The sequence below is a fragment of the Coregonus lavaretus genome, assembly GCF_964263955.1.
Source record: "Coregonus lavaretus genome assembly, contig: HAP1_SCAFFOLD_2568, whole genome shotgun sequence".
In the NCBI taxonomy this organism is placed as follows: Eukaryota; Metazoa; Chordata; class Actinopteri; order Salmoniformes; family Salmonidae; genus Coregonus; species Coregonus lavaretus.
In genome coordinates this window covers 16,476-39,000 of record NW_028165605.1, presented here as the reverse complement: position 1 = coordinate 39,000, position 22,525 = coordinate 16,476, and the positions used below count along the sequence as shown (strand labels likewise).

At 54.5% G+C, this 22,525-nt stretch overlaps 1 protein-coding gene across 1 annotated transcript in view; it reads right to left on the bottom strand.

The window, feature by feature from the left end:
* Positions 1-22,525, bottom strand: part of LOC311115681 (neurobeachin-like) — a gene marked incomplete at both ends in the record, with an annotated part of 76,873 nt that overhangs the window by 39,209 nt on the left and 15,139 nt on the right. Inside the window, 1 exon segment of the mRNA XM_084190838.1 lies at positions 21,674-21,766. Within this exon segment, the coding sequence (XP_084046964.1) occupies positions 21,674-21,766 (93 nt within the window).

The following is a 22,525-nucleotide window of genomic DNA, read 5'->3' as shown; positions in this document are numbered from 1 at the left end:
GGTACCAGTGGGGAGGTAGAGGACAGGTCTGTTTAGGGTACCAGTGGGGAGGAAGAGGACAGGTCTGTTTGGGGTACCAGTGGGGAGGTAGAGGACAGGTCTGTTTGGGGTACCAATGGGGGGATAGAGGACAGGTATGTTTGGGGTACCAGTGGGGGGAAATAGGACAGGTCTGTTTGCGGTACCAGTGGGGGGATAGAGGATATGTCAGTTTGGGGTACCAGTGGGTGGATAGAGGACATGTCTATTTGGGGTACCAGTGGGTGGATAGAGGACAGGTCTGTTTGGGGTACCAGTGGGGACGTAGAGGACAGGTCAATGTTGGGGTACCAGTGGGTGGATAGAGGACAGGTCTGTTTGGGGTACCAGTGGGGAGGTAGAGGACAGGTCTGTTTGAGGTACCAGTTGTGGGATAGAGGACAGGCCTGTTTGGGGTACCAGTGGGGGGAAATAGGACAGGTCTGTTTGCGGTTCCAGTGGGGGGATAGAGGACAGGTTTGTTTGGGGTAAAAGTGGGGGGATAGAGGACAGGTCTGTTGGGCGTACCAGTGGGGGGATAGAGGACAGGTCTGTTTGGGGTACCAGTGGGGGGATAGAGGACAGGTCTGTTTGGGGTACCAGTGGGGAGGTAGAGGACAGGTCTGTTTGGGGTACCAGTGGGGAGGTAGAGGACAGGTCTGTTTGGGGTACCAGTGGGGAGGTAGAGGACAGGTCTGTTTAGGGTACCAGTGGGGAGGAAGAGGACAGGTCTGTTTGGGGTACCAGTGGGGAGGTAGAGGACAGGTCTGTTTGGGGTACCAATGGGGGGATAGAGGACAGGTATGTTTGGGGTACCAGTGGGGGGAAATAGGACAGGTCTGTTTGCGGTACCAGTGGGGGGATAGAGGATATGTCAGTTTGGGGTACCAGTGGGTGGATAGAGGACATGTCTATTTGGGGTACCAGTGGGTGGATGGAGGACAGGTCTGTTTGGGGTACCAGTGGGGACGTAGAGGACAGGTCAATGTTGGGGTACCAGTGGGTGGATAGAGGACAGGTCTGTTTGGGGTACCAGTGGGGGGAAATAGGACAGGTCTCTTTGGGGTCCCAGTGAGGGGATAGAGGACAGGTATGTTTGGGGTACCAGTGGGGGATAGAGGACAGGTCTGTTTGGGGTGGCAGTGGGGAGGTAGAGGACATGTCTCTTTGAGGTACCAGTGGGGAGGTAGATGACAGGTATGTTTGGGGTACCAGTGGGGGGATAGAGGACAGGCCTGTTTGGGGTACCAGTGGGGGAAATAGGACAGGTCTGATTGCGGTACCAGTGGGGGGATAGAGGACATGTTTGTTTGGGGTAAAAGTGGGGGGATAGAGGACAGGTCTGTTTGGTGTACCAGTGGGGGGATAGAGGACAGGTGTGTTTGGGGTACCAGTGGGGGGATAGAGGACAGGTCTGTTTGGGGTACCAGTGGGGAGGTAGAGTACAGGTCTGTTTGGGGTACCAATGGGGGGATAGAGGACAGGTCTGTTTGGGGTACCAGTGGGGGGAAATAGGACAGGTCTGTTTGCGGTACAAGTGGGGGGATAGAGGACAGGTCTGTTTGGTGTACCAGTGGGGGGATAGAGGACAGGTGTGTTTGGGGTACCAGTGGGGGGATAGAGGACAGGTCTGTTTGGGGTACCAGTGGGGAGGTAGAGGACAGGTCTGTTTGGGGAACCAGTGGGGAGGTCGAGGACAGATCTGTTTGGGGTACCAGTGGAGAGGTAGAGGACAGGTCTGATTGGGGTACCAGTCGGGGGATAGAGAACAGGTCTGTTTGGGGTACTAGTGGGGAGATAGAGGACAGGTCTGTTTGGGGTACCAGTGGTGAGGTAGAGGACAGGTCTGTTTGGGGCAACAGTAGGGAGGTGGAGCACAGACTTGTTTGGGGTACCAGTGGGGAGGTATAGGTCAGGTCTGTTTGGGGTACCAGTGGGGATATAGAGGAAAGGTCTGTTTGGGGTACCAGTGGGGAGGTAGAGGACAGGTCTGGTTGGGGTACCAGTGGGGAGGTAGAGGACAGGTCTGTTTGGGGTACCAGTGGGGAGGTAGAGGACAGGTCTGTTTGAGGTACCAGTTGTGGGATAGAGGACAGGCCTGTTTGGGGTACCAGTGGGGGGAAATAGGACAGGTCTGTTTGCGGTTCCAGTGGGGGGATAGAGGACAGGTTTGTTTGGGGTAAAAGTGGGGGGATAGAGGACAGGTCTGTTGGGCGTACCAGTGGGGGGATAGAGGACAGGTCTGTTTGGGGTACCAGTGGGGGGATAGAGGACAGGTCTGTTTGGGGTACCAGTGGGGAGGTAGAGGACAGGTCTGTTTGGGGTACCAGTGGGGAGGTAGAGGACAGGTCTGTTTGGGGTACCAGTGGGGAGGTAGAGGACAGGTCTGTTTAGGGTACCAGTGGGGAGGAAGAGGACAGGTCTGTTTGGGGTACCAGTGGGGAGGTAGAGGACAGGTCTGTTTGGGGTACCAATGGGGGGATAGAGGACAGGTATGTTTGGGGTACCAGTGGGGGGAAATAGGACAGGTCTGTTTGCGGTACCAGTGGGGGGATAGAGGATATGTCAGTTTGGGGTACCAGTGGGTGGATAGAGGACATGTCTATTTGGGGTACCAGTGGGTGGATGGAGGACAGGTCTGTTTGGGGTACCAGTGGGGACGTAGAGGACAGGTCAATGTTGGGGTACCAGTGGGTGGATAGAGGACAGGTCTGTTTGGGGTACCAGTGGGGGGAAATAGGACAGGTCTCTTTGGGGTACCAGTGAGGGGATAGAGGAAAGGTATGTTTGGGGTACCAGAGGGGGATAGAGGACAGGTCTGTTTGGGGTGGCAGTGGGGAGGTAGAGGACATGTCTCTTTGAGGTACCAGTGGGGAGGTAGATGACAGGTATGTTTGGGGTACCAGTGGGGGGATAGAGGACAGGCCTGTTTGGGGTACCAGTGGGGGAAATAGGACAGGTCTGATTGCGGTACCAGTGGGGGGATAGAGCACATAATTGTTTGGGGTAAAAGTGGGGGGATAGAGGACAGGTCTGTTTGGTGTACCAGTGGGGGGATAGAGGACAGGTGTGTTTGGGGTACCAGTGGGGGGATAGAGGACAGGTCTGTTTGGGGTACCAGTGGGGAGGTAGAGTACAGGTCTGTTTGGGGTACCAATGGGGGGATAGAGGACAGGTCTGTTTGGGGTACCAGTGGGGGGAAATAGGACAGGTCTGTTTGCGGTACAAGTGGGGGGATAGAGGACATGTCTGTTTGGGGTACCAGTGGGGAGGTAGAGGACAGGTCAATTTTGGGGTACCAGTGGGTGGATAGAGGACATGTCTGTTTGGGGTACCAGTGAGGGGATAGAGGACAGGTTTGTTTGGGGTACCATTGGGGGGAGAGATGACAGGTCTGTTTGGGGTACCAGTGGGGAGGTAGAGGACAGGTCTGTTTAGGGTACCAGTGGGGAGGAAGAGGACAGGTCTGTTTGGGGTACCAGTGGGGGGATAGAGGACAGGTCTGTTTGGGGTACCAGTGGGTGGATAGAGGACAGGTCTGTTTGGGGTACCAGTGGGGAGGTAGAAGACAGGTCTGTTTGGGGTACCAGTGGTGGAAATAGGACAGGTCTGTTTGGGGTACCAGTGGGGGGATAGAGGACAGGTCTGTTTGGGGTACCAGTGGGGAGGTAGAGGACAGCTATGTTTGGGGTACCAGTGGGGGATAGAGCACATGTCTGTTTGGGATAGCAGTGGGGAGGTAGAGGACAGGTCTGTTTTGGGTACCAGTAGGGAGGTAGAGGACAGGTTGGTTTGGGGTACCAGTGGGGGGATAGAGGACAGGTCTGTTTTGGGTACCAGTGGGGGGATAGAGGACAGGTCTGTTTGGGGTACCAGTGGGGAGGTAGAGGACAGGTCTGTTTTGGGTACCAGTGGAGAGGTAGAGGACAGGTCTTTTTGGGATACCAGTGGCGGGAAAGAGGACAGGTATGTTTGGGGTACCAGTAGGGAGGTAGAGGACAGGTCTGTTTAGGGTACTAGTGGGGGGATAAAGGACAGGTCTGTTTGGGGTACCAGTGGAGAGATAGAGGACAGGTCTGTTTGGGGTACCAGTGGGGGGATAGAGGTCAGGTCTGTTTGGGGTACTGTCGGGGGATAGAGGACAGGTCTGTTTGGGGTACTAGTGGGGGGATAGAGGACAGGTCTGTTTGGGGTACCAGTGGTGAGGTAGAGGACAGTTCTGTTTGGGGTACAAGAGAGGAGGTAGATGACAGGTCTGTTTGAGGTACCAGTGGGGAGGTAGAGAACAGGTCTGTTAGGGGTACAAGTGGGGAGGTAGAGTACAGGTCTGTTTGGGGTACCAGTGGAGAGGTAGAGGACATGTCTGTTTGGGGTACCATTGGGGAGGTAGAGGACAGGTCAATTTTGGGGTACCAGTGGGTGGATAGAGGACATGTCTGTGTGGTGTACCAGTGAGGGGATAGAGGACAGGTTTGTTTGGGTTACAAGTGGGGGGAGAGATGACAGGTCTGTTTGGGGTACCAGTGGGGAGGTAGAGGACAGGTCTGTTTAGGGTACCAGTGGGGAGGAAGAGGACAGGTCTGTTTGGGGTACCAGTGGGGAGGTAGATGACAGGTATGTTTGGGGTACCAGTGGGGGGATAGTGGAAAGGTCTGTTTGGGGTACCAGTGGGGAGGTAGAGGACAGGTCTGTTTGGGATACCAGTGGAGAGGTAGAGGACAGGTCTGTTTGGGGTACCAATGGGGGGATAGAGGACAGGTATGTTTGGGGTACCAGTGGGGGGAAATAGGACAGGTCTCTTTGCGGTACCAGTGGGGGGATAGAGGATATGTCAGTTTGGGGTACCAGTGGGTGGATAGAGGACATGTCTATTTGGGGTACCAGTGGGTGGATAGAGGACAGGTCTGTTTGGGGTACCAGTGGGGACGTAGAGGACAGGTCAATGTTGGGGTACCAGTGGGTGGATAGAGGACAGGTCTGTTTGGGGTACCAGTGGGGGGAAATAGGACAGGTCTCTTTGGGGTACCAGTGAGGGGATAGAGGACAGGTATGTTTGGGGTACCAGTGGGGGATAGAGGACAGGTCTGTTTGGGGTGGCAGTGGGGAGGTAGAGGACATGTCTCTTTGAGGTACCAGTGGGGAGGTAGATGACAGGTATGTTTGGGGTACCAGTGGGGGGATAGAGGACAGGCCTGTTTGGGGTACCAGTGGGGGAAATAGGACAGGTCTGATTGCGGTACCAGTGGGGGGATAGAGGACATGTTTGTTTGGGGTAAAAGTGGGGGGATAGAGGACAGGTCTGTTTGGTGTACCAGTGGGGGGATAGAGGACAGGTGTGTTTGGGGTACCAGTGGGGGGATAGAGGACAGGTCTGTTTGGGGTACCAGTGGGGAGGTAGAGGACAGGTCTGTTTGGGGAACCAGTGGGGAGGTAGAGGACAGATCTGTTTGGGGTACCAGTGGAGAGGTAGAGGACAGGTCTGTTTGGGGTACCAGTGGGGAGGTAGAGGACAGGTCTGTTTGGGGTACCAGTGGGGAGGTAGAGGACAGGTCTGTTTAGGGTACCAGTGGGGAGGAAGAGGACAGGTCTGTTTGGGGTACCAGTGGGGAGGTAGAGGACAGGTCTGTTTGGGGTACCAATGGGGGGATAGAGGACAGGTCTGTTTGGGGTACCAGTGGAGAGATAGAGGACAGGTCTGTTTGGGGTACCAGTGGGGGGATAGAGGTCAGGTCTGTTTGGGGTACTGTCGGGGGATAGACGACAGGTCTGTTTGGGGTACTAGTGGGGGGATAGAGGACAGGTCTGTTTGGGGTACCAGTGGGGAGGTAGAGAACAGGTCTGTTAGGGGTACAAGTGGGGAGGTAGAGTACAGGTCTGTTTGGGGTACCAGTGGAGAGGTAGAGGACATGTCTGTTTGGGGTACCATTGGGGAGGTAGAGGACAGGTCAATTTTGGGGTACCAGTGGGTGGATAGAGGACATGTCTGTGTGGTGTACCAGTGAGGGGATAGAGGACAGGTTTGTTTGGGTTACAAGTGGGGGGAGAGATGACAGGTCTGTTTGGGGTACCAGTGGGGAGGTAGAGGACAGGTCTGTTTAGGGTACCAGTGGGGAGGAAGAGGACAGGTCTGTTTGGGGTACCAGTGGGGAGGTAGATGACAGGTATGTTTGGGGTACCAGTGGGGGGATAGTGGAAAGGTCTGTTTGGGGTACCAGTGGGGAGGTAGAGGACAGGTCTGTTTGGGATACCAGTGGAGAGGTAGAGGACAGGTCTGTTTGGGGTACCAATGGGGGGATAAAGGACAGGTATGTTTGGGGTACCAGTGGGGGGAAATAGGACAGGTCTGTTTGCGGTACCAGTGGGGGGATAGAGGATATGTCAGTTTGGGGTACCAGTGGGTGGATAGAGGACATGTCTATTTGGGGTACCAGTGAGTGGATAGAGGACAGGTCTGTTTGGGGTACCAGTGGGGACGTAGAGGACAGGTCAATGTTGGGGTACCAGTGGGTGGATAGAGGACAGGTCTGTTTGGGGTACCAGTGGGGGGAAATAGGACAGGTCTCTTTGGGGTACCAGTGAGGGGATAGAGGACAGGTATGTTTGGGGTACCAGTGGGGGATAGAGGACAGGTCTGTTTGGGGTGGCAGTGGGGAGGTAGAGGACATGTCTCTTTGAGGTACCAGTGGGGAGGTAGATGACAGGTATGTTTGGGGTACCAGTGGGGGGATAGAGGACAGGCCTGTTTGGGGTACCAGTGGGGGAAATAGGACAGGTCTGATTGCGGTACCAGTGGGGGGATAGAGGACATGTTTGTTTGGGGTAAAAGTGGGGGGATAGAGGACAGGTCTGTTTGGTGTACCAGTGGGGGGATAGAGGACAGGTGTGTTTGGGGTACCAGTGGGGGGATAGAGGACAGGTCTGTTTGGGGTACCAGTGGGGAGGTAGAGGACAGGTCTGTTTGGGGAACCAGTGGGGAGGTAGAGGACAGATCTGTTTGGGGTACCAGTGGAGAGGTAGAGGACAGGTCTGTTTGGGGTACCAGTGGGGAGGTAGAGGACAGGTCTGTTTGGGGTACCAGTGGGGAGGTAGAGGACAGGTCTGTTTAGGGTACCAGTGGGGAGGAAGAGGACAGGTCTGTTTGGGGTACAAGTGGGGAGGTAGAGGACAGGTCTGTTTGGGGTACCAATGGGGGGATAGAGGACAGGTCTGTTTGGGGTACCAGTGGAGAGATAGAGGACAGGTCTGTTTGGGGTACCAGTGGGGGGATAGAGGTCAGGTCTGTTTGGGGTACTGTCGGGGGACAGAGGACAGGTATGTTTGGGGTACTAGTGGGGGGATAGAGGACAGGTCTGTTTGGGGTACCAGTGGTGAGGTAGAGGACAGTTCTGTTTGGGGTACAAGAGAGGAGGTAGATGACAGGTCTGTTTGAGGTACCAGTGGGGAGGTAGAGTACAGGTCTGTTAGGGGTACAAGTGGGGAGGTAGAGTACAGGTCTGTTTGGGGTACCAGTGGAGAGGTAGAGGACATGTCTGTTTGGGGTACCATTGGGGAGGTAGAGGACAGGTCAATTTTGGGGTACCAGTGGGTGGATAGAGGACATGTCTGTGTGGTGTACCAGTGAGGGGATAGAGGACAGGTTTGTTTGGGTTACAAGTGGGGGGAGAGATGACAGGTCTGTTTGGGGTACCAGTGGGGAGGTAGAGGACAGGTCTGTTTAGGGTACCAGTGGGGAGGAAGAGGACAGGTCTGTTTGGGGTACCAGTGGGGAGGTAGATGACAGGTATGTTTGGGGTACCAGTGGGGGGATAGTGGAAAGGTCTGTTTGGGGTACCAGTGGGGAGGTAGAGGACAGGTCTGTTTGGGATACCAGTGGAGAGGTAGAGGACAGGTCTGTTTGGGGTACCAATGGGGGGATAGAGGACAGGTATGTTTGGGGTACCAGTGGGGGGAAATAGGACAGGTCTGTTTGCGGTACCAGTGGGGGGATAGAGGATATGTCAGTTTGGGGTACCAGTGGGTGGATCGAGGACATGTCTATTTGGGGTACCAGTGGGTGGATAGAGGACAGGTCTGTTTGGGGTACCAGTGGGGACGTAGAGGACAGGTCAATGTTGGGGTACCAGTGGGTGGATAGAGGACAGGTCTGTTTGGGGTACCAGTGGGGGGAAATAGGACAGGTCTCTTTGGGGTACCAGTGGAGGGATAGAGGACAGGTCTGTTTGGGGTACCAGTGGGGGGATAGAGGATAGGTCTGTTTGGGGTACCAGTGGGGGGAAATAGGACAGGTCTGTTTGCGGTACCAGTGGGGGGATAGAGGATATGTCAGTTTGGGGTACCAGTGGTTGGATAGAGGACATGTCTATTTGGGGTACCAGTGGGTGGATAGAGGACAGGTCTGTTTGGGGTACCAGTGGGGACGTAGAGGACAGGTCAATGTTGGGGTACCAGTGGGTGGATAGAGGACAGGTCTGTTTGGGGTACCAGTGGGGGGAAATAGGACAGGTCTCTTTGGGGTACCAGTGAGGGGATAGAGGACAGGTATGTTTGGGGTACCAGTGGGGGATAGAGGACAGGTCTGTTTGGGGTGGCAGTGGGGAGGTAGAGGACATGTCTCTTTGAGGTACCAGTGGGGAGGTAGATGACAGGTATGTTTGGGGTACCAGTGGGGGGATAGAGGACAGGCCTGTTTGGGGTACCAGTGGGGGAAATAGGACAGGTCTGATTGCGGTACCAGTGGGGGGATAGAGGACATGTTTGTTTGGGGTAAAAGTGGGGGGATAGAGGACAGGTCTGTTTGGTGTACCAGTGGGGGGGATAGAGGACAGGTGTGTTTGGGGTACCAGTGGGGAGGTAGAGGACAGGTCTGTTTGGGGAACCAGTGGGGAGGTAGAGGACAGATCTGTTTGGGGTACCAGTGGAGAGGTAGAGGACAGGTCTGATTGGGGTACCAGTCGGGGGATAGAGAACAGGTATGTTTGGGGTACTAGTGGGGAGATAGAGGACAGGTCTGTTTGGGGTACCAGTGGTGAGGTAGAGGACAGGTCTGTTTGGGGCAAGAGTAGGGAGGTGGAGCACAGACTTGTTTGGGGTACCAGTGGGGAGGTATATGTCAGGTCTGTTTGGGGTACCAGTGGGGATATAGAGGAAAGGTCTGTTTGGGGTACCAGTGGGGAGGTAGAGGACAGGTCTGGTTGGGGTACCATTGGGGAGGTAGAGGACAGGTCTGTTTGGGGTACCAGTGGGGAGGTAGAGGACAGGTCTGTTTGAGGTACCAGTTGTGGGATAGAGGACAGGTCTGTTTGGGGTACCAGTGGGGGGAAATAGGACAGGTCTGTTTGCGGTTCCAGTGGGGGGATAGAGGACAGGTTTGTTTGGGGTAAAAGTGGGGGGATAGAGGACAGGTCTGTTGGGCGTACCAGTGGGGGGATAGAGGACATGTCTGTTTGGGGTACCAGTGGGGGGATAGAGGACAGGTCTGTTTGGGGTACCAGTGGGGAGGTAGAGGACAGGTCTGTTTGGGGTACCAGTGGGGAGGTAGAGGACAGGTCTGTTTGGGGTACCAGTGGGGAGGTAGAGGACAGGTATGTTTAAGGTACCAGTGGGGGGATAGAGGACAGGCCTGTTTGGGGTACCAGTGGGGGGAAATAGGACAGGTCTGTTTGCGGTACCAGTGGGGGGATAGAGGACAGGTTTGTTTGGGGTAAAAGTGGGGGGATAGAGGACAGGTCTGTTTGGTGTAACAGTGGGGGGATAGAGGACAGATCTGTTTGGGGTACCAGTGGGGGGATAGAGGACAGGTCTGTTTGGGGTACCAGTGGGGAGGTAGAGGACAGGTCTGTTTGGGGAACCAGTGGGGAGGTAGAGGACTGATCTGTTTGGGGTACCAGTGGAGAGGTAGAGGACAGATTGGGGTACCAGTCGGGGGATAGAGGACAGGTCTGTTTGGGGTACTAGTGGGGGGATAGAGGACAGGTCTGTTTGGGGTACCAGTGGTGAGGTAGAGGACAGGTCTGTTTGGGGCAACAGTAGGGAGGTAGAACACAGGCTTGTTTGGGGTACCAGTGGGGAGGTATAGGTCAGGTCTGTTTGTCGTACCAGTGGGAAGGTAGAGGACAGTTCTGTTTGAGGTACAAGAGAGGAGGTAGAGGACAGGTCTGTTTGAGGTACCAGTGGGGAGGTAGAGAACAGGTCTGTTTGGGGTATAGGTGGGGAGGTAGAGGACAGGTCTGTTTGGGGTACCAGAGGGAAGGAAGAGGACAGGTCTGTTTGTGGTACCAGTTGGGGGATAGAGGACAAGTCTGTTTGGGGTACCAGTGGGGGGATAGAGGACAGGTCAGTTTGGGGTACCAGTGGGGAGGTAGAGGACAGGTCTGTTTGGGGTACAAGTGGGGGGATAGAGGACATGTCTGTTTGGGGCACCAGTGGGTAGGTAGAGGACAAGTCTGTTTGGGGTACCAGTGGGGGGATAGAGGACAGGTCTGTTTGGGGTACCAGTGGGAAGGTAGAGGACATGTCTGTTTGGGGTACCAGTGGGGAGGTAGAGGACAGGTCTGTTTGGGGTACCAGTGGGGGGATAGAGGACAGGTCTGTTTGGGGTACCAGTGGGGAGGTAGAGGACAGGTCTGTTTGGGGTACCAGTGGGGAGGTAGAGGACAGGTCTGTTTGGGGTACCAGTGGGGAGGTAGAGGACAGGTCTGTTTGGGGTACCAGTGGGGGGATAGAGGACAGATATGTTTGGGGTACCAGTGGGGGGAAATAGGACAGGTCTGTTTGGGGTACCAGTGGAGGGATAGAGGACAGGTCTGTTTGGGGTACCAGTGGGGGGATAGAGGATAGGTCTGTTTGGGGTACCAGTGGGAAGGTATAGGACAGGTCTGTTTGGGGTACCAGTGGGGAGGTGGAGGACAGGTCTGTTTGGGGTACCAGTGGGGAGGTAGAGGACAGGTATATTTGGGGTACCATTGGTGAGGTAGAGGACAGGTCTGTTTGGGGTACCAGTGGTGGGACAGAGGACAGGTCAGTTTGGGGTACCATTGGGGGGATAGAGGACAGGTCTGTTTGGGGTACCAGTGGGGAGGTAGAGGACAGGTCTGTTTGGGTACCAGTGGGGAGGTAGAGGACAGGTCTGTTTGGGATACCAGTGGAGAGGTAGAGGACAGGTCTGTTTGGGGTACCAATGGGGGGATAGAGGACAGGTATGTTTGGGGTACCAGTGGGGGGAAATAGGACAGGTCTGTTTGCGGTACCAGTGGGGGGATAGAGGATATGTCAGTTTGGGGTACCAGTGGGTGGATAGAGGACATGTCTATTTGGGGTACCAGTGGGTGGATAGAGGACAGGTCTGTTTGGGGTACCAGTGGGGACGTAGAGGACAGGTCAATGTTGGGGTACCAGTGGGTGGATAGAGGACAGGTCTGTTTGGGGTACCAGTGGGGGGAAATAGGACAGGTCTCTTTGGGGTACCAGTGAGGGGATAGAGGACAGGTATGTTTGGGGTACCAGTGGGGGATAGAGGACAGGTCTGTTTGGGGTGGCAGTGGGGAGGTAGAGGACATGTCTCTTTGAGGTACCAGTGGGGAGGTAGATGACAGGTATGTTTGGGGTACCAGTGGGGGGATAGAGGACAGGCCTGTTTGGGGTACCAGTGGGGGAAATAGGACAGGTCTGATTGCGGTACCAGTGGGGGGATAGAGGACATGTTTGTTTGGGGTAAAAGTGGGGGGATAGAGGACAGGTCTGTTTGGTGTACCAGTGGGGGGATAGAGGACAGGTGTGTTTGGGGTACCAGTGGGGGGATAGAGGACAGGTCTGTTTGGGGTACCAGTGGGGAGGTAGAGGACAGGTCTGTTTGGGGAACCAGTGGGGAGGTAGAGGACAGATCTGTTTGGGGTACCAGTGGAGAGGTAGAGGACAGGTCTGTTTGGGGTACCAGTGGGGAGGTAGAGGACAGGTCTGTTTGGGGTACCAGTGGGGAGGTAGAGGACAGGTCTGTTTAGGGTACCAGTGGGGAGGAAGAGGACAGGTCTGTTTGGGGTACCAGTGGGGAGGTAGAGGACAGGTCTGTTTGGGGTACCAATGGGGGGATAGAGGACAGGTCTGTTTGGGGTATCAGTGGAGAGATAGAGGACAGGTCTGTTTGGGGTACCAGTGGGGGGATAGAGGTCAGGTCTGTTTGGGGTACTGTCGGGGGATAGAGGACAGGTCTGTTTGGGGTACTAGTGGGGGCATAGAGGACAGGTCTGTTTGGGGTACCAGTGGTGAGGTAGAGGACAGTTCTGTTTGGGGTACAAGAGAGGAGGTAGATGACAGGTCTGTTTGAGGTACCAGTGGGGAGGTAGAGTACAGGTCTGTTAGGGGTACAAGTGGGGAGGTAGAGTACAGGTCTGTTTGGGGTACCAGTGGAGAGGTAGAGGACATGTCTGTTTGGGGTACCATTGGGGAGGTAGAGGACAGGTCAATTTTGGGGTACCAGTGGGTGGATAGAGGACATGTCTGTGTGGTGTACCAGTGAGGGGATAGAGGACAGGTTTGTTTGGGTTACAAGTGGGGGGAGAGATGACAGGTCTGTTTGGGGTACCAGTGGGGAGGTAGAGGACAGGTCTGTTTAGGGTACCAGTGGGGAGGAAGAGGACAGGTCTGTTTGGGGTACCAGTGGGGAGGTAGATGACAGGTATGTTTGGGGTACCAGTGGGGGGATAGTGGAAAGGTCTGTTTGGGGTACAAGTGGGGAGGTAGAGGACAGGTCTGTTTGGGATACCAGTGGAGAGGTAGAGGACAGGTCTGTTTGGGGTACCAATGGGGGGATAGAGGACAGGTATGTTTGGGGTACCAGTGGGGGGAAATAGGACAGGTCTGTTTGCGGTACCAGTGGGGGGATAGAGGATATGTCAGTTTGGGGTACCAGTGGGTGGATAGAGGACATGTCTATTTGGGGTACCAGTGGGTGGATAGAGGACAGGTCTGTTTGGGGTACCAGTGGGGACGTAGAGGACAGGTCAATGTTGGGGTACCAGTGGGTGGATAGAGGACAGGTCTGTTTGGGGTACCAGTGGGGGGAAATAGGACAGGTCTTTTTGGGGTACCAGTGGAGGGATAGAGGACAGGTCTGTTTGGGGTACCAGTGGGGGGATAGAGGATAGGTCTGTTTGGGGTACCAGTGGGGGGAAATAGGACAGGTCTGTTTGCGGTACCAGTGGGGGGATAGAGGATATGTCAGTTTGGGGTACCAGTGGGTGGATAGAGGACATGTCTATTTGGGGTACCAGTGGGTGGATAGAGGACAGGTCTGTTTGGGGTACCAGTGGGGACGTAGAGGACAGGTCAATGTTGGGGTACCAGTGGGTGGATAGAGGACAGGTCTGTTTGGGGTACCAGTGGGGGGAAATAGGACAGGTCTCTTTGGGGTACCAGTGAGGGGATAGAGGACAGGTATGTTTGGGGTACCAGTGGGGGATAGAGGACAGGTCTGTTTGGGGTGGCAGTGGGGAGGTAGAGGACATGTCTCTTTGAGGTACCAGTGGGGAGGTAGATGACAGGTATGTTTGGGGTACCAGTGGGGGGATAGAGGACAGGCCTGTTTGGGGTACCAGTGGGGGAAATAGGACAGGTCTGATTGCGGTACCAGTGGGGGGATAGAGGACATGTTTGTTTGGGGTAAAAGTGGGGGGATAGAGGACAGGTCTGTTTGGTGTACCAGTGGGGGGGATAGAGGACAGGTGTGTTTGGGGTACCAGTGGGGGGATAGAGGACAGGTCTGTTTGGGGTACCAGTGGGGAGGTAGAGGACAGGTCTGTTTGGGGAACCAGTGGGGAGGTAGAGGACAGATCTGTTTGGGGTACCAGTGGAGAGGTAGAGGACAGGTCTGATTGGGGTACCAGTCGGGGGATAGAGAACAGGTATGTTTGGGGTACTAGTGGGGAGATAGAGGACAGGTCTGTTTGGGGTACCAGTGGTGAGGTAGAGGACAGGTCTGTTTGGGGCAAGAGTAGGGAGGTGGAGCACAGACTTGTTTGGGGTACCAGTGGGGAGGTATATGTCAGGTCTGTTTGGGGTACCAGTGGGGATATAGAGGAAAGGTCTGTTTGGGGTACCAGTGGGGAGGTAGAGGACAGGTCTGGTTGGGGTACCATTGGGGAGGTAGAGGACAGGTCTGTTTGGGGTACCAGTGGGGAGGTAGAGGACAGGTCTGTTTGAGGTACCAGTTGTGGGATAGAGGACAGGTCTGTTTGGGGTACCAGTGGGGGGAAATAGGACAGGTCTGTTTGCGGTTCCAGTGGGGGGATAGAGGACAGGTTTGTTTGGGGTAAAAGTGGGGGGATAGAGGACAGGTCTGTTGGGCGTACCAGTGGGGGGATAGAGGACATGTCTGTTTGGGGTACCAGTGGGGGGATAGAGGACAGGTCTGTTTGGGGTACCAGTGGGGAGGTAGAGGACAGGTCTGTTTGGGGTACCAGTGGGGAGGTAGAGGACAGGTCTGTTTGGGGTACCAGTGGGGAGGTAGAGGACAGGTATGTTTAAGGTACCAGTGGGGGGATAGAGGACAGGCCTGTTTGGGGTACCAGTGGGGGGAAATAGGACAGGTCTGTTTGCGGTACCAGTGGGGGGATAGAGGACAGGTTTGTTTGGGGTAAAAGTGGGGGGATAGAGGACAGGTCTGTTTGGTGTAACAGTGGGGGGATAGAGGACAGATCTGTTTGGGGTACCAGTGGGGGGATAGAGGACAGGTCTGTTTGGGGTACCAGTGGGGAGGTAGAGGACAGGTCTGTTTGGGGAACCAGTGGGGAGGTAGAGGACTGATCTGTTTGGGGTACCAGTGGAGAGGTAGAGGACAGATTGGGGTACCAGTCGGGGGATAGAGGACAGGTCTGTTTGGGGTACTAGTGGGGGGATAGAGGACAGGTCTGTTTGGGGTACCAGTGGTGAGGTAGAGGACAGGTCTGTTTGGGGCAACAGTAGGGAGGTAGAACACAGGCTTGTTTGGGGTACCAGTGGGGAGGTATAGGTCAGGTCTGTTTGTCGTACCAGTGGGAAGGTAGAGGACAGTTCTGTTTGAGGTACAAGAGAGGAGGTAGAGGACAGGTCTGTTTGAGGTACCAGTGGGGAGGTAGAGAACAGGTCTGTTTGGGGTATAGGTGGGGAGGTAGAGGACAGGTCTGTTTGGGGTACCAGAGGGAAGGAAGAGGACAGGTCTGTTTGTGGTACCAGTTGGGGGATAGAGGACAAGTCTGTTTGGGGTACCAGTGGGGGGATAGAGGACAGGTCAGTTTGGGGTACCAGTGGGGAGGTAGAGGACAGGTCTGTTTGGGGTACAAGTGGGGGGATAGAGGACATGTCTGTTTGGGGCACCAGTGGGTAGGTAGAGGACAAGTCTGTTTGGGGTACCAGTGGGGGGATAGAGGACAGGTCTGTTTGGGGTACCAGTGGGAAGGTAGAGGACATGTCTGTTTGGGGTACCAGTGGGGAGGTAGAGGACAGGTCTGTTTGGGGTACCAGTGGGGGGATAGAGGACAGGTCTGTTTGGGGTACCAGTGGGGAGGTAGAGGACAGGTCTGTTTGGGGTACCAGTGGGGAGGTAGAGGACAGGTCTGTTTGGGGTACCAGTGGGGAGGTAGAGGACAGGTCTGTTTGGGGTACCAGTGGGGGGATAGAGGACAGATCTGTTTGGGGTACCAGTGGGGGGAAATAGGACAGGTCTGTTTGGGGTACCAGTGGAGGGATAGAGGACAGGTCTGTTTGGGGTACCAGTGGGGGGATAGAGGATAGGTCTGTTTGGGGTACCAGTGGGAAGGTATAGGACAGGTCTGTTTGGGGTACCAGTGGGGAGGTGGAGGACAGGTCTGTTTGGGGTACCAGTGGGGAGGTAGAGGACAGGTATATTTGGGGTACCATTGGTGAGGTAGAGGACAGGTCTGTTTGGGGTACCAGTGGTGGGACAGAGGACAGGTCAGTTTGGGGTACCATTGGGGGGATAGAGGACAGGTCTGTTTGGGGTACCAGTGGGGAGGTAGAGGACAGGTCTGTTTGGGTACCAGTGGGGAGGTAGAGGACAGGTCTGTTTGGGATACCAGTGGAGAGGTAGAGGACAGGTCTGTTTGGGGTACCAATGGGGGGATAGAGGACAGGTATGTTTGGGGTACCAGTGGGGGGAAATAGGACAGGTCTGTTTGCGGTACCAGTGGGGGGATAGAGGATATGTCAGTTTGGGGTACCAGTGGGTGGATAGAGGACATGTCTATTTGGGGTACCAGTGGGTGGATAGAGGACAGGTCTGTTTGGGGTACCAGTGGGGACGTAGAGGACAGGTCAATGTTGGGGTACCAGTGGGTGGATAGAGGACAGGTCTGTTTGGGGTACCAGTGGGGGGAAATAGGACAGGTCTCTTTGGGGTACCAGTGAGGGGATAGAGGACAGGTATGTTTGGGGTACCAGTGGGGGATAGAGGACAGGTCTGTTTGGGGTGGCAGTGGGGAGGTAGAGGACATGTCTCTTTGAGGTACCAGTGGGGAGGTAGATGACAGGTATGTTTGGGGTACCAGTGGGGGGATAGAGGACAGGCCTGTTTGGGGTACCAGTGGGGGAAATAGGACAGGTCTGATTGCGGTACCAGTGGGGGGATAGAGGACATGTTTGTTTGGGGTAAAAGTGGGGGGATAGAGGACAGGTCTGTTTGGTGTACCAGTGGGGGGATAGAGGACAGGTGTGTTTGGGGTACCAGTGGGGGGATAGAGGACAGGTCTGTTTGGGGTACCAGTGGGGAGGTAGAGGACAGGTCTGTTTGGGGAACCAGTGGGGAGGTAGAGGACAGATCTGTTTGGGGTACCAGTGGAGAGGTAGAGGACAGGTCTGTTTGGGGTACCAGTGGGGAGGTAGAGGACAGGTCTGTTTGGGGTACCAGTGGGGAGGTAGAGGACAGGTCTGTTTAGGGTACCAGTGGGGAGGAAGAGGACAGGTCTGTTTGGGGTACCAGTGGGGAGGTAGAGGACAGGTCTGTTTGGGGTACCAATGGGGGGATAGAGGACAGGTCTGTTTGGGGTATCAGTGGAGAGATAGAGGACAGGTCTGTTTGGGGTACCAGTGGGGGGATAGAGGTCAGGTCTGTTTGGGGTACTGTCGGGGGATAGAGGACAGGTCTGTTTGGGGTACTAGTGGGGGCATAGAGGACAGGTCTGTTTGGGGTACCAGTGGTGAGGTAGAGGACAGTTCTGTTTGGGGTACAAGAGAGGAGGTAGATGACAGGTCTGTTTGAGGTACCAGTGGGGAGGTAGAGTACAGGTCTGTTAGGGGTACAAGTGGGGAGGTAGAGTACAGGTCTGTTTGGGGTACCAGTGGAGAGGTAGAGGACATGTCTGTTTGGGGTACCATTGGGGAGGTAGAGGACAGGTCAATTTTGGGGTACCAGTGGGTGGATAGAGGACATGTCTGTGTGGTGTACCAGTGAGGGGATAGAGGACAGGTTTGTTTGGGTTACAAGTGGGGGGAGAGATGACAGGTCTGTTTGGGGTACCAGTGGGGAGGTAGAGGACAGGTCTGTTTAGGGTACCAGTGGGGAGGAAGAGGACAGGTCTGTTTGGGGTATCAGTGGGGAGGTAGATGACAGGTATGTTTGGGGTACCAGTGGGGGGATAGTGGAAAGGTCTGTTTGGGGTACCAGTGGGGAGGTAGAGGACAGGTCTGTTTGGGATACCAGTGGAGAGGTAGAGGACAGGTCTGTTTGGGGTACCAATGGGGGGATAGAGGACAGGTATGTTTGGGGTACCAGTGGGGGGAAATAGGACAGGTCTGTTTGCGGTACCAGTGGGGGGATAGAGGATATGTCAGTTTGGGGTACCAGTGGGTGGATAGAGGACATGTCTATTTGGGGTACCAGTGGGTGGATAGAGGACAGGTCTGTTTGGGGTACCAGTGGGGACGTAGAGGACAGGTCAATGTTGGGGTACCAGTGGGTGGATAGAGGACAGGTCTGTTTGGGGTACCAGTGGGGGGAAATAGGACAGGTCTTTTTGGGGTACCAGTGGAGGGATAGAGGACAGGTCTGTTTGGGGTACCAGTGGGGGGATAGAGGATAGGTCTGTTTGGGGTACCAGTGGGGGGAAATAGGACAGGTCTGTTTGCGGTACCAGTGGGGGGATAGAGGATATGTCAGTTTGGGGTACCAGTGGGTGGATAGAGGACATGTCTATTTGGGGTACCAGTGGGTGGATAGAGGACAGGTCTGTTTGGGGTACCAGTGGGGACGTAGAGGACAGGTCAATGTTGGGGTACCAGTGGGTGGATAGAGGACAGGTCTGTTTGGGGTACCAGTGGGGGGAAATAGGACAGGTATGTTTGGGGTACCAGTGGGGGATAGAGGACAGGTCTGTTTGGGGTGGCAGTGGGGAGGTAGAGGACATGTCTCTTTGAGGTACCAGTGGGGAGGTAGATGACAGGTATGTTTGGGGTACCAGTGGGGGGATAGAGGACAGGCCTGTTTGGGGTACCAGTGGGGGAAATAGGACAGGTCTGATTGCGGTACCAGTGGGGGGATAGAGGACATGTTTGTTTGGGGTAAAAGTGGGGGGATAGAGGACAGGTCTGTTTGGTGTACCAGTGGGGGGGATAGAGGACAGGTGTGTTTGGGGTACCAGTGGGGGGATAGAGGACAGGTCTGTTTGGGATACCAGTGGGGAGGTAGAGGACAGGTCTGTTTGGGGAACCAGTGGGGAGGTAGAGGACAGATCTGTTTGGGGTACCAGTGGAGAGGTAGAGGACAGGTCTGATTGGGGTACCAGTCGGGGGATAGAGAACAGGTATGTTTGGGGTACTAGTGGGGAGATAGAGGACAGGTCTGTTTGGGGTACCAGTGGTGAGGTAGAGGACAGGTCTGTTTGGGGCAAGAGTAGGGAGGTGGAGCACAGACTTGTTTGGGGTACCAGTGGGGAGGTATATGTCAGGTCTGTTTGGGGTACCAGTGGGGATATAGAGGAAAGGTCTGTTTGGGGTACCAGTGGGGAGGTAGAGGACAGGTCTGGTTGGGGTACCATTGGGGAGGTAGAGGACAGGTCTGTTTGGGGTACCAGTGGGGAGGTAGAGGACAGGTCTGTTTGAGGTACCAGTTGTGGGATAGAGGACAGGTCTGTTTGGGGTACCAGTGGGGGGAAATAGGACAGGTCTGTTTGCGGTTCCAGTGGGGGGATAGAGGACAGGTTTGTTTGGGGTAAAAGTGGGGGGATAGAGGACAGGTCTGTTGGGCGTACCAGTGGGGGGATAGAGGACATGTCTGTTTGGGGTACCAGTGGGGGGATAGAGGACAGGTCTGTTTGGGGTACCAGTGGGGAGGTAGAGGACAGGTCTGTTTGGGGTACCAGTGGGGAGGTAGAGGACAGGTCTGTTTGGGGTACCAGTGGGGAGGTAGAGGACAGGTATGTTTAAGGTACCAGTGGGGGGATAGAGGACAGGCCTGTTTGGGGTACCAGTGGGGGGAAATAGGACAGGTCTGTTTGCGGTACCAGTGGGGGGATAGAGGACAGGTTTGTTTGGGGTAAAAGTGGGGGGATAGAGGACAGGTCTGTTTGGTGTAACAGTGGGGGGATAGAGGACAGATCTGTTTGTGGTACCAGTGGGGGGATAGAGGACAGGTCTGTTTGGGGTACCAGTGGGGAGGTAGAGGACAGGTCTGTTTGGGGAACCAGTGGGGAGGTAGAGGACTGATCTGTTTGGGGTACCAGTGGAGAGGTAGAGGACAGATTGGGGTACCAGTCGGGGGATAGAGGACAGGTCTGTTTGGGGTACTAGTGGGGGGATAGAGGACAGGTCTGTTTGGGGTACCAGTGGTGAGGTAGAGGACAGGTCTGTTTGGGGCAACAGTAGGGAGGTAGAACACAGGCTTGTTTGGGGTACCAGTGGGGAGGTATAGGTCAGGTCTGTTTGTCGTACCAGTGGGAAGGTAGAGGACAGTTCTGTTTGAGGTACAAGAGAGGAGGTAGAGGACAGGTCTGTTTGAGGTACCAGTGGGGAGGTAGAGAACAGGTCTGTTTGGGGTATAGGTGGGGAGGTAGAGGACAGGTCTGTTTGGGGTACCAGAGGGAAGGAAGAGGACAGGTCTGTTTGTGGTACCAGTTGGGGGATAGAGGACAAGTCTGTTTGGGGTACCAGTGGGGGGATAGAGGACAGGTCAGTTTTGGGTACCAGTGGGGGGATAGAGGACAGGTCTGTTTGGGGTACAAGTGGGGGGATAGAGGACATGTCTGTTTGGGGCACCAGTGGGTAGGTAGAGGACAAGTCTGTTTGGGGTACCAGTGGGGGGATAGAGGACAGGTCTGTTTGGGGTACCAGTGGGAAGGTAGAGGACATGTCTGTTTGGGGTACCAGTGGGGAGGTAGAGGACAGGTCTGTTTGGGGTACCAGTGGGGGGATAGAGGACAGGTCTGTTTGGGGTACCAGTGGGGAGGTAGAGGACAGGTCTGTTTGGGGTACCAGTGGGGAGGTAGAGGACAGGTCTGTTTGGGGTACCAGTGGGGAGGTAGAGGACAGGTCTGTTTGGGGTACAAGTGGGGAGGTAGAGGACAGGTCTGTTTGGGGTACCAGTGGGGGGATAGAGGACAGATCTGTTTGGGGTACCAGTGGGGGGAAATAGGACAGGTCTGTTTGGGGTACCAGTGGAGGGATAGAGGACAGGTCTGTTTGGGGTACCAGTGGGGGGATAGAGGATAGGTCTGTTTGGGGTACCAGTGGGAAGGTATAGGACAGGTCTGTTTGGGGTACCAGTGGGGAGGTGGAGGACAGGTCTGTTTGGGGTACCAGTGGGGAGGTAGAGGACAGGTATGTTTGGGGTACCAGTGGTGAGGTAGAGGACAGGTCTGTTTGGGGTACCAGTGGTGGGACAGAGGACAGGTCAGTTTGGGGTACCATTGGGGGGATAGAGGACAGGTCTGTTTGGGGTACCAGTGGGGAGGTAGAGGACAGGTCTGTTTGGGTACCAGTGGGGAGGTAGAGGACAGGTCTGTTTGGGGTACCAGTGGGGGGATAGAGGACAGGTCTGTTTGGGGTACCAGTGGGGGGATAGAGGACAGGTCTGTTTGGGGTACCAGTGGGGGGATAGAGGACAGGTCTGTTTGGGGTACCAGTGGGGGGATAGAGGACAGGTCTGTTTGGGGTACCAGTGGGGAGGTAGAGGACAGGTCTGTTTGGGGTACCAGTGGGGAGGTAGAGGACAGGTCTGTTTGGGGTACCAGTGGGGAGGTATAGGTCAGGTCTGTTTGTGGTACCAGTGGTGAGGTATTTGGGGTACCAGTGTTCCTAAACTTACATAACATTACATAGACAGGGGGGACCTGATCCTAGATCAGCACTCCTACTCTGAGACACTTAATGAATACAGGCCTTTATTGTCTTGGGACATGGCAGCCATTGAAATTGTAAATCACAAAATGAGGTTGGTCAAACTCTGTGTACTTTATATATGGCTTTGGGAGTAGGGGAGGGGAAGGGGTGAGAGGGGGCGTGGTAGTGAAAGGGTACACACGCTAGCCATGCGTGCCAGGCTCCTTATCTTTGCCTTGTGAAGACTACATACACATTTAAGACTACCACACATTCTCAGTGCTCAGTGAGCCCACATGCTTTGGGTTGGTGCTCATATCATATCTCGGGTTTGGGTTCGGGTTGGTACGCTACACACCTCTCCCCCTGTCCCTCCGCCCCCCGGAACAGGGGTCACCTCCTCACCCTTTGACCCCTTGTGGGAGTCGGCTCCTCCTTCTCCTCCCGCCTTCTTTAGGTTCCACACAGAGGGGAGAAGACTATCACTATCTCTCTATCTCTCTATCACTCTATTGCTCTATCTCTCTCTATCTCTCTATTTCTCTCTATCACTCTATTGCTCTATCTCTCTCTATCTCTCTCTATCTCTCTCTATCTCTATATCCCTCTATATCTCTCTATCTCTCTCTATATCACTCTCTCTCTCTCTCTCTCTCTCTCTTTCTATCACTCTCTATCTCTCTCTATCACTCCATCTCTCTATCTCTCTATCTCTCTCTTTCTATCACTATCTTTCTATCTCTATCACTCTCTATCTCTCTCTATCATTCCATCGCTCTATCTCGCTATCACTCTTTCTTTATATCACTATCTCTATTTCTCTCTATCACTCTATCTCGCTATCACTCTATCTATCTCTCTCTATCTCTCTATCTCTCTTTTTCACTCTATCTCTCTCTATCTCTCTATCTCTATATCCCTCTATATCTCTCTATCTCTCTCTATATCACTCTCTCTCTCTCTTTCTATCACTCTCTATCTCTCTCTATCACTCCATCTCTCTCTCTCTCTCTCTCTCTCTCTCTCTCTCTCGCACTATCACTCTCTCTCTCTCTCTCTCTCTCTCTCTATCACTCTATCTCTCTCTCTATCACTCTCTATCTCTCTATCTCTCTCTATCTCTCTCTATCACTCTCTCTATCTTTCTATCATTTTATCTTTGAATCACTATCTCTATATCACTCTCTCTATATATTTCTATCACTCTATC